Below are 12,370 nucleotides of genomic sequence, written 5' to 3' on the forward strand. Positions count from 1 at the left end.
TTGATATGGTTGGATGTAATCGGAATATTTGCTATTCATTTTCTATTTGTCCTATTTAGCCTTTATTCTTTTTTCTTCTACCTTCTTTGGAATAACTGAGTATTTTTATTAATCCATTTTCTCTCCATTATTGGCTTATTGGTTATGACTCTTTTTTTAAGTGCTGGGCTTTGATCAGGTAATCAGGCTGAGAGCCGAGGATGAGGGGATGGACAGCTAATCGAACGGCATGTGCTGGACAAGAAGGTGGATTCAGGATGAAGGAGGGTCCAAAGAGTTTTAGGCTCAGAAGAGGACCTGACGACTTGATACCTAAACGCTCACTGACCAAGCACAGGAACACCTAAAACACGAACTGCCCTTAAACCGGCCGCACTTACCTATGTATCGGGGACTCCCACCAACTCTGCTTTTGAGACTAAAGCTTTTTGGAACACATACAGGGTTAAAAAGAAGACAGCAAACAAATGGAAGTTCACAAGAGCACTTCTAACTTCATGAAAAATAAGATTAATCAGTGGAAGTAGGAACTTTTAAAGAAAAGAATCAGAACTTCTTCTCTTACAAACAAAGATTGAACCTCTTAGCAATTACGACTCTGATTGCAAGGATCTCACTCAAGTGCTTGGAGAGTCTTTTACTGCCAAGAACGGGAGAGCTGCAATACTTTAAATAGCAGAATTACACAGATTTCAGCTCAGGTCTAAATCAGCCCAGGCAAACACCACAGACAATTTTCAGGCTGACGTAAGAATCAGGTTTTTTGTTTCTTAGAGGACAAATGTTTTCATTAGGGTATAAAATTAATTCATAGTCACTGAAGAAAACCTGAAAAATACACAAAAGTGTAAAGAATAAAACAAATATCCATATTCCATAATCCAGAGATGGTTCACATTTTAAATATTAAAAGGAAATTTTTTCTCAATACCTATTTTTATCCCACCAAATCAGGATTAAATAAAAAATTGTTTCCAGCTCTTTCTATTTACTATATCAGCTCTCCATTGCCTTAATTACCATGTTTCCCTGAAAATAAGACCTAGCCGGACAACCAACTCTAATGCATCTTTTGGAGCAAAAATTAATATAAGACCCGGTATTATATTATATTATATTAATTATATTATATATTATAGACCCGGTCTTGCATTATAGTAAAATAAGACTGGGTCTTACATTAATTTTTCTCCAAAAGACGCATTAGAGCTGATTGTCTGGCTAGGTCTTATTTTCGGGGAAACAGGGTATTCCTTGAAACATACTTTTTTAATGGTTCCATAATATTACTTTTTATTAATATGCCATCATTTATTTTAATCATTTTTAACTGATGAACAACTGGGTTGTTTCAATTTTTCATCATTTTAAATAAGATTCCATTAAACAGCTGTGGCCGTAATCTTTGTTCATCTCTCTGATTATTTCCTTAGGAGGAATTCTCAGAATATTAAGAGCTGAGGGTTTTTCAATACTCACTTCCAAATTACTTTGCAAAATGGTCACACTTCCTTTTATTCATACTGACAATGTATGAGCATGACACTGAGCATTATCATTAAAAATGAGAGTTGTCCATTTAGTAGTTGAAAAATGGGACCTAGCTGTTTGCTTTTGTATTTCTTTCATTAGCAGTTGGGCATTTCTTCATATGTTTATCGAACAGTTTTCTTCTGCGACTTATCTTTTTGTGCTAGTTACATATTTTTCATATTGGAAGTTAAGAACCTTGTTTTAATTTTGATGCTATATAGTTTTGCTACGGCAGGATCCAAAAGGAATTCCAAAAAGAAACTCATGACATTAAAAGCCTTTTGATTTATGGCTTTAAGCTTCTGGAGGATTCCATTGAGGCAAAATGTGAAGGAAAATGGAGGCTCCTCTAGAGCACAATCTCTCAAGGTGTGCGGCCCTTGGACCTCTTGCATCAGATTCAAAGGGTTGAATCGGGCGAACCTGTATTTAAGTGACAGATTCCTGAACTCCACCCCAGACACACAGGATCGGCATCTCTGACAGCTGGACACAAGAACCCACATTTCTATAATCTCTCTGTATGCTGCATTGTTCTTTAATTTGATTGCTGCATTACCATTCATCTACTCAGTCCCCCAAGTTAGAAAAATTGTAGCTATCCTCGATGCCTTCCTATTCCTTCCACCTCTTACCTCTTCCCCTGTATGTAATAACTTCATTTTACCAACAAATGTATTTAAATCTCTTTTCCTCTCTCACCACCTCTTAGTTTAGTCCCTTATTATCTCCCTCTCTTCTTTTCTTTCTCCTGTTTATTCTACCCATAATTTCTATCATCTCCCCACCCTCACAGCTCACCCGGGTAAGCACACTTTCTACGTAGTGATGTGTCCAAAAGCTTCTCCACGCTATGTAAAAGGTTCTAGATAAATATTCTCCCCATCACTCCCATTCCAATTTTTCACAGCCCCTCAACTGTTTTTTATTCTAAAAATAAAGTGGAGGGGTGAGAAACTGGGAATTTTAGAGACTGAAGGATGGGAGAATACTAGGGAAGTTCAGACAAAACTCAGTAGGCAAAAAAGTGCAAGAGACAGCTGTGGCCAGTTGAAAGTCCTGGAGGTCAACCAGCTGTGAATGACAACAGTTCAAGGTTTGGCCCTACGGGTGGGATGCTGAAGTGTCTGAGAGGACAGGTCATGTGAGACCGTGTTGAATGGTCATCTGTGCAGACCCTAAAATCACTCACATGTATTCTACTATTCACAAGCAGAGAGCCAGCATATATGAACAGCTCAGAGTAACCTTTCTCCCTCCCTGGAAAAACAACCTAGAGCAAAGGACAAAGGGTTACTGTGTTGTTCCTCCCATGTAAAAGGAAACAATAATTTTGATGGATTTGGTGGGACATTTTGGAGCCAAGTCAAACTGTGTGTGTGATTGTTTTGTAAAGGTGCTAGGACTTAATTTTCAGATCTGGAATAAGAACAGGTGGTGGCTGATGGCAGGAGTCACAATGGTTTCCATGACAACGGGATTGGGTTTTAGTCATCTTCCCATCCTCCACAAAACCTACTGCAGCTTTTCTCATAAGGTGCTTATTAAATATTTGTTAAATGAATGATGAATCACAGAACGGTGTGTGTACTTTGCAATTAAGGCTGCCGTGCTCTAGCCAGCTAAAAGCTTTTAAAGCAACTCTAATTACTGTATTTACACATGACATTTTGCATAATTTGCATATAACTTAACCTGAAAATAATAAACTACAGATTCCCATTCTTGCTGAACAACCCTGCCCCATACCTATGCCCCATGGTCGAAGAAGTCGCCCAGATGTGTGAAATGGCCTTAAGGTGGGGGGTCGTGCGCTGTACCGCATTTGTTCTTCCACATTTGCTAGAAACACTTGCTTTTCCCTTGCTCTCGAGCCCTTCCCCCACCCCGGGCTCAGCACAGCAGCCCCAGCGCAGGCTCCAGCCTGCCCCTCCTCCGCGCCCCTCTTCCCGCGCTAAGGCTGCAGCCCGCGCGGCCCCTCGGAGAACACAAAAGGCCTCCGCAGCCGGCGTCCCGCGTTGCCCCTGGCAACCATTCAGCGGTGTCTCCTACTCCCTTGACCCAGCAGAGAAATAGTAAATGGGGTCTCTATTGGCTGGCCGGGGAAAGCAGGCCAATCGGAGAAGAGGTTATAGGGAGGCGGCTGAGCGAGGTTGTGGGGGTAGGAAGCTAAGGTTAGAGGCTCCCCGTGAGGCTAGAACCCCGAGCGTGGTCGGTTGGAGCAAATATGTCTGCCCGGAGGCACATTGGGAATCCTGAGGTGAGGGCCAGGTCCGGATCGGAAAGGCGGAGGGGAAGGGCGCACCGGAAAAGGCCCCACGTGGGCAGGGAAGAGCAGCGGGCGACTTCCGCCGGCCGGAAGGCGGGAAGCGGCCGGCCTGAGGAGGGGTCTGCCGACGGCAGGGAGGCGGGGCGGGCCTGGGGGCCGGGGCAGCCCGGCTGTTATCAGGTCCTGAGAGGCCGTCGTCCCGCACATGCTTACTGCACGCTGGCGTTTATCACTAAGAGGAGCTAAGTGTGGAAGACGCAGCCCTCCCCTCAAAGGGCTTACAGTCTAGGAGTGGCAGTTGCAAAACATAAGTAACATACGAAGGAAGCCCCTGAACACTAAAAGAACAAAAGCAAAAGGAGCCATAAATTCTATGGGGATCCAGGGAGAGCAGGGATTAAGCAGACCAAGTCCTTTGGAAGAGACACAAAATGTAACATTAGTTGTACCCCCTCCGCATAGGTCCTTTTACTTTCTTGTCTGTTTCACCCCTAGTGCCCGGCTGCATTTGTGGCCATTTAATTTCAACAGATGTTTACTGGACTCCCACCTTGCAGTGGGTGCTAGAGAATGAGCCCAGGCCTTTGTCCTTGAATAAGTTCAGTCTAGGGAAGGAGACTTGCAAACAGGAACTGTGTACAATGTGGTGGGGGGACCAGATGTTAAGAGAGCAGGGAGGAAAGATAGCACCCAGCTTATGGAGATAGCCTGAAATGGCAAGGTTATTAGCCAGGTGAAGAAGCACCCCCGGTAGAACAGCATGAATACAGTTGAGGAGGTGTGAAACATGGGAGTGGACAGTACCCTGTAGAGGCAGGAGTAAAGTCTGGAAAGGCCTTCTGTGCCTTGCTGAAGTTCCTGGGCTTTATATTGAACAGGAGTTGCAAGTTGTTTCATGTCATGGTGGATACTTATGAGCTACGCGGAGAAAGTTGTGAGGCTGTGTTTAGACTCTGCAGGAGAGTGTCACGGAAGTGGGGGACCTAAGTGTGGAGAGAGGCAGTTTGGCTGCCAGATATTTATCTTGTCTGCTGCTCAAAATTCGTGAAGCTTCTAAGGAGTTAAGTAAAGAGTGACATGGTCAGATTTGCACTGGTGGCAGACGGCCGAGGTATATTGTGGAGAATGGATTTGAGGAGCCCAAAACTGGGGATAGGGAAATTGGTTGGGTGGTTATTATGATATAGACCTAAAGTAAGACCACAGAACTAGGAACAGAATTGAGAAATATGTAGGGGATAAAAATCATCAAGACTTCATGATTAGCTTTGGGAAATGAGTAATAATGGCTTAGGTTCCCAGCTTGGGCTACTCATTGGTGCTGATGACATACTGAGTTTAGGAATATGGATAACATCGAAGGATTGTAGGGGGAGAGGAGCAGGGATGACGTGTGTGATTATAGGTTTGTGTCCTCGATGACAATATCCAACTTATTCTCTTGTTTTAGTGGAACACAATTTCCAGTAGTTTCTTGAGAAAGAGTGCATGAGAAATTTTTATTTATGTCTAAAATGTTGGCATGTCTCAAAATGCTATTACTATACCACATTTATTTGCCTGAGAGTTTGGTTGAGTATGGAATTCTTGGTTGAAAATCACCAGCATTTTGAAAACATTGTATTGTGGTCTTTCTAGCATCCACTGTTGGCTGTGGAGAAGTCCAAAACCATTCTGTTCCTTTATATGTGACTTGATTTTTTCTTTCTTGAAGCTTGTAGAATCTTCTGTTTGTTCCCAGTGTTATTTTGTTTCACAAAGACATTCGTGGCTCTGAATCTGGTTTCACTCATTTTGGTGGGCACCAGAAACTCATGCTTTCCATTCTATAAAATTTTCTTGAATTAATTTGTTGTTGACTTTCTCCCTCCCATTTTCTCCATCCTCTCTTTCTTGAATTCGTTATTATGATGTTGCTTCAATATGACCGGTTTTCTAATTTTATTAAATTTTATCTCCAGTTTTCCACTTCTTTGTCTTTTTTTTCTCTCTTTGGGGGATTTGTTTAACTTTATCTTCCAATCTTTCTATTGAGTTTTTAAATTCTGCCATCATGTTTTTCATTCTTCAGAGCTCTGTTTTGGACTCTGATGTCATTTTTAAAACTTCAATTTTGAAATAAATGCAGATTCACAGGAATGTGCAAAAATCATCCGAAGTACTCCCATGTGCCCTTCACCCGGTTTCCCCCAATGGTCGTATGTTACGTAAGTATAGTACAATATCAAAACCAGAAAATTGGTGTTTGTGCAAGGTATATATAGTTCTAGGCCTTTTAATCACATGTGTAGATTTAATATAATCGAGATTTCCAAATGTGTAGATTTGCAATTAAGATACAGAACTACAATATCTCCCTCGTACTACCCTCTCTTAGTCACATCCACTTTCTTCCTCCTCATTATCCTAACCCCTGGCAACCACTAATGTATTCTCCATTTCTGTAATTTTGTCATTTTGAAAATGTTACATAAATGGAATCATGCAGTATGTGACCTTTTGAGATTGGCTTTTTCTCACTTCGAATAACATCCTTGAGATGTATCCAAGTTGTTGCCTGTAGCAATGGTTCATTCCTTTTTATTGCTGATTAGTATTCTGTGGTGTGGCTGTCTAACAGTTTAATTAACCATTCAACTATTGTAGGATATCTTGGTTGCTTTCAGTTTGGCATTGTTCCACATAAAGATATGAACTTTTGGGTACAGTTCTTTGTGATGTTAATTTTCATTTCTCTGGAATAGATGCCCAGGAGTACAGTTGCTGGGTTGTGTAATAAGCTTACATTTAGGTTTTTTTTAGAAACTAAGTACAGAGGATGGCGGTATACCATATAGTCTGGGTATTTAGAAGGCTGTATCATCTAGATTTGTATAAGTACATTCTATGATGTTTGCACAACAATGAAATTGTCTAACGATGTCTTTCTCAGAACATATCCCTATTGTTAAGTGACACATGGCTGAACAAGATTTTGTGTGTATGTGTGTGTTCATATCTCTAATAATAGTTTTTAAAACTGTCCCCTAGTCTATTTCCTCCATATTGCTATTTTTGTTCTTGTTTTGTCGTAAATATTGGTATTAGTAAATTCGAGTTGTCTTAACCAAATACCACAGACTGGGTGGCTTAAAAAGCATATTTACTTCTCATAGTTTTGGAGGCTGGGAAGCTGAAGATCAAAGTGCTGGCCAATTTGGTTTCTGGTAAGAGGTCTCTCCTAGCTTGCAGATGGCTGCCTTCTGGCTGTGTGCTCACATGACTTCTTTCTGTGTGCACATGTGGAAAGGGACCGAGTTCTTGACTGTCTCTTTTTATAAAGGACACTAATCTTATTGGATCTGTGCCCCACCCTTACGACCTCATTTAACTTTAATGACCTCCTAAAGACCCTATCTCCAAACACAGTTGCATTGGGGATTAGGGCTTCAACACAAGAATTTTGGGGGAGGGGCTTGCTGATCCTCATCTGTACCTTTAGCTCTTTCCGCTCAGGCTGGTCATTTTCCTCAGAAACCCCACTCTCCTGAGAGTAAAAGCCTAGTTGAATTCCTGCAGGAATTGGGGATCAGGGCTAACTCTCAACATTAGTACGCATCATTTACTTACTACCTCTATTTTCAGTAATGGTATCTCCACTTTTCCCTGTGTCTGGAGACCTCCCAATCCAGAAACCCTTTCCAGGGAATAAATCTGTAGATATCTGTTATGGGAGGGGCAGAGGCAGTCACCCCGAGGTACGGGAGATCCCACTGCTGCTCACTCTGCCGTCAGCCATTCTTCCATGTTTCAGCTACTCTCCTTTTATTCCCTTCTTTGGAGGTGCCTGGGGCTCTCGATTCCTTAGACTTTTAAGAATTGTTCTTGCCTCTCCATTTGATTTTCTTGAGACCATCAAGTCATTTTTACTTGGTGTGCTTTCTAGACTTCAGAAATCCATTGCTATCACTTCTCCCACTCTACGTTTTGGGGGGCATTATGTCCTTAAAATACATTCTTTTCAATGGGGCTTCACTGGGGCTTTGGAAGGAAGTGGAATTAGGTGCACTTGTTCAATATGTTCTCTTCGCCCAGTAGATCATTATCTGTAATGATTTCATTGGCTTATTTATTTCTGGCACACTTATAGGAACATAAGATAGGGACCTTGTCTGCATTGTACTCCTGCCTGGCACACAATAGTTAGTTGTTCCTTAAATATCTGTTGAATGAGTAAAAATATATGTCTGAGCTGGGAGAAGGCAGGGCTGGAGTTCACTACTTAGAAATCAGAAGCATATAAATGGAATTAAACCTAAGTGTTTGGCCCACAGAGAACCTATAGATTGAGAAGAGGGAATCCTGGGGGATACAGTGTTTAAGGGACTGACAAGAATGATCCATGTGTCAGTGAAGAACCAGGGAGAGAGATATCACTGAAGTCAAAGGAGTGGAAACTGAAGAAGACGGGGCCATATAACAGTATCATGCAGCACAGAAACGCCAAGTAAGTTAAAGACCGAAAAGTAGCCCTTCCACTTGGCAATTAGGGGATCTCTGATGTTGGCCACAGGAGCTGTGGTAGAATGGTAGGGACAGTAGCCATCCTGCAATGGATTGAGGAGTGAGGTGCAAATACCCGGTGTAGTCCCCCACCCCCACCCCTGCCCCAAGGAGCTTAGCTAGAAAGGAAAAAGAGTGGGGATATTCCAATTACATATTGGTTTGTCATGAATCACCCCCATAGTTAGTGGCTTGAAATAGCAATAGTCATTTTATTATTATCTCTCCTGGTTCTGGAGTTGGACTAGACACAGCTAGGTAGTTCTCACTTGGGATCGCTCTCATGTGGTTTTGCAGAGAGATGGAAGCTGGGGCCCAAGTGAATTTGAAGCCTTCATCATTCACACGTCTGGTTGTTCATTCAGCCTGTTGGCTGGGACCTCCTCAGCTGGGGCCGCCAGCCGTACCACCTACCAGTGGCCTTTTCCATGTGCATTGGCCTTCCTCGCAGCAGGGTGGCTGGCTTCCAAGAACAAGTGTCCCAAGAGACCCAGGTGGGAGCTGCATTGCCTTTTATGATCTAGCCTCAGCAGTCATATCACATCACTTCCGTCATGGTCACGGGGCTGTCCAGTTTCCAGGGGAGGAAACATAAGCCCGAAACCTTGATGGGAGGAGTGCCTACATCACAGTCCAAGTGGGATGGCAAATTCTGTGTGGCCATCTTGAAAAATAAAAGAGGCCGCAAGTTGTAGCTGCTGGCAAAGTAGGGGCTGCTGTATATGTGAACACAGGTCATGGTTGGTGTTTGAGATCAATAGAATTGGACCAGATTAAAACTCCCGTAATAAAAAAAGTTCTCCTTTAAAAGACCTATTTTTAAATGTCTTTGCCTTAAATGAGGCTGTTTTTGAAATTGACACCCACTCCCTTCATTTTATGGACTTCTCTACAAAGGAGATAAGTAGAGAAATTCCGAACAAAATGTATGATGGTGTTTTTTTACATCCTTTAAATGTAAATTGTATTACACATGTTGCAATTGAAGTGCGAACAACCTTGCGAGTTTCATTGTAAGAGAGGTGGGAAGTCAGAAAAGCTCATTCATTTTTAATGATTTGTGATTCAGACAATCTCACTCATTTTTTGGTGATTTTCTTTCAGAAAAATCCTATTGTCGACTTCTCATTATTCTCCCTTCTTCTCCAACATTCATGGATTCACAAAGCCCTGTCTTACTTTGCATATGTTAGTAATCTGCCAAAATACTCTTTGATTGTGTGGCTCATAGCTCAGTATTTTTAGCACCTTCCATTGTCTTCAGGGTCTCATCCAGACATGCATTCTCCATCCGGGGTTCTCCACTTGGAGTCTGCTTATCCATGTCCAGCCTTTAGCACACAATTCCATACACCTGTGATTCTTAACCCTTTGGGGGTTATAAACTCCTTTGAAAATCTGGCGAAAGCTAAGGAGCCTTTCCCCAGAAAAATGCACATACACTCAAAAATTTGCATACAGTTTCATAGGACTCATGGACCTCCTAAGACCCATCAGCGGACCCCATATTCAGCACTCCTGCCAGAATGAGGCTGTACAGTATGGCGTTTAAGAGTGCAAGCTCTAGAGCCCGACTGCCCAGTTTAAATCCAGGTTCCACCACTGTTACCAGCTGAGTACCTTCAGGAAGTCACTCCACCTCTGTTTCCTAATATGTAAGATGAGGGTGATAATATTTACCTCACAGGTGGTTACGCGGATTACATGAGATAATGGAGGTAAAATGCTTCGGGAGTCGCCTGACAACAGAGTTCAGTGCTCAACAAATGTTAGCAGCAATTACCTTTATTATTGTTGCTGTTGTTATTGGACCTTCTCCAGCAAATCTGCTGTTCTTTACACATGCTTTTAAAGAGGCTTTGCTATTAAAATTTGCTGCACATGGAATACTTTTTCCATCTTTTCCCCCCATCTTTTTATCCACAGAAGGTCAGCCCTCAAAACAGTTCCAGTGCCATTGCTTCCACGAGTGCGGCCTTATCACCCCCGTGTGTGAGCTCTCCCTCTTTCACTTTCCTAGAGCCCTCGGTGTCTGCTGCCCACATGGCACTGGCACGCACATTGCGTGTTGCTCAGGTCTTAGAACCACCTTCATCCATTTGGCAGTCCTTACTGCTCTCCCACTAGGGCAAGGCCTTGTAGCAGGTAAAAGGTCTACAAGTACAAGGAGTGTCAATGGTACCAAGTGCTGTGATGGTGCAGGCCAGGAGGAGATTTCCATCCGACTGGGGCCGTCAGAGGAGTCTTCTGGAAGATATGTTTGTGCCGGGTCTTGAAAGCTAAGTAGTAGTTAAGTAGCTAGGATGGGGTGGGTCGTCAGGGCTTTGTCTTTTGACCCTTTCTAAGGTGTAAGCTCTCAAAGCGTCTTTGGCGTTTTTGGTTACCCACAAGCAAGCCTGTAATAATAACCACAAACATGAACTTTCTCTGCTTCTCTCTCCTGTTGGACTTCATCATGACCACCTATTTATATCTTTATCTTAAATAGTATCTCCAAAGCTGGCCCTTCCACCCGGGCACTGGGTCTCATCCTCTCCCATTCTGTTCCCATACCTTCCTGCCTCATTTTCAGTGTCTGTTGGCCAGCTCATGAAGCCTATGAACATCCTCACATCTTCCTTTCTTACAAAACAAAACAAAAACTATTCCTTAGCAACTCTCAAGGGGGAAAAAAAAAAGACCATCTGGCTACTATCCTCTTCTTTCCTTCCTCCCCTCTCCTACACCCAACCTGCTGTTTTTGCTTCTGCTCCTGTCAATTGACTGTAACCGCATCCACCAGGCTTCTCACCAATGTCCTGGTTTGCTCAATCCAAATTCATTTTTCTGTTGTTCTCTTACTTGACCTGCATTCTTGTTCGCTTGTTCATATTTGACCTCTTGTTCACTGACTTGACAGCACCCATCACTGGCGTCTACTCCCTTCTTCCTAAAACTCCAGTTTTCATGACCCACTTTCTTCTGGCCTTTTGTGAGTCTCATCCACGATGCTTTTCTCCACCTGACCCTAAATGGTAGGGTTTTTCTTCTCGGTCTGTACACTCTCCAACGATGATTTGGTCCATTCCCATGGCTTCCCCTTCTGCCCATGTGCTGACAACCCCAACTCTTGTTTTTTCTAGCCAGGATCTCTCTCCTGATCTCCAGGCCACTTCCGTTCTGGGTAACTCACAGAGGCCTTGTACTCAACATGCCCCAAACGGAGCACATCCTGTTTTTCAATATGCTCCCTCGTTGTCCCTGTTTTTGCAGAATGGCATCACTGTCCCCCCCACACACACACACACACTGTTACACCAATTTTAAATCATATTGTTTTTACATCTTATAGATTTCCTGAGACTGTCTCTTCCTCCTCATCTCTACTGCTACTTCCTTAGGACCACAGATCCCCTTCGCACAACTGCCTCTTAACTGATGTTTATGCCTGTATTCTTGATTGTGATCCTATTACAGTGCTGCCACAGTGATCTTTCTGGAATGGAAATACAATCCCAGCACTCCTCCAACTTTCTTCAGTGACTCCCCGTCATCTTCACCAGGGCGCCTCAGCTTCAGCCCTACTGACCTTTTAGGCCAACTAATTCTTTGTTGTGAGGACTCTTCTGTCGTAGGATGTTTACCACCATGCCTGGCCTGTCACCCAGTTCTAACAACCTAAAGTGTCTTCAGACATTGTCCTTTGTCCCCGGGGTTAGGGGAGAAGGAAAAGCGCCCATTTGGAACCAGTTACCTACAGGATAAAACGGAGGATCCAGTGCCCTCTGTGATCTACCCCTGTCTGCCTCTCCAACCTCGGTTGACCCCATAGGGCCCCTATGCTCCAGGTCTACCAGTTACCGGAAACCCTGGAGATCGCACCCACTAGTTTAGCTTGACTAACTTCCTCGGCCCTCGGATTTCAGCTTAGAAGTCACCCCTCAGGAAATGGCTCTTAACTCTTCTGGTCTGGATTAGGGGCCAATCTTACAAGCTCCTCTTGTGCCTTCAGCTTCCCTCTCCTTAATTATCATGCAGTGCGGCATG

The 12,370-nt window shown here is 43.3% G+C and overlaps 1 protein-coding gene across 2 annotated transcripts in view; it reads left to right on the plus strand.

Moving 5' to 3' along the window:
- The first annotated feature begins 3,671 nt into the window (after positions 1–3,671).
- The window catches only part of CEP41 (centrosomal protein 41), a 35,388-nt gene continuing 26,689 nt past the window's right edge, over positions 3,672–12,370 (plus strand). Inside the window, exon 1 of one of the 2 annotated variants that reach the window (XM_019751234.2) lies at positions 3,672–3,793. In XM_019751234.2, coding sequence (XP_019606793.2) covers positions 3,761–3,793 — 33 coding nt within the window. In that variant the 5' untranslated portion in view covers positions 3,672–3,760. Of the gene's footprint in view, positions 3,794–8,678; positions 8,839–12,370 lie in introns of those variants that run through there. The other variant, XM_074315603.1, reaches the window with a different exon arrangement.

Source organism: Rhinolophus sinicus, linkage group LG11 (assembly GCF_036562045.2).
Source record: "Rhinolophus sinicus isolate RSC01 linkage group LG11, ASM3656204v1, whole genome shotgun sequence".
In the NCBI taxonomy this organism is placed as follows: Eukaryota; Metazoa; Chordata; class Mammalia; order Chiroptera; family Rhinolophidae; genus Rhinolophus; species Rhinolophus sinicus.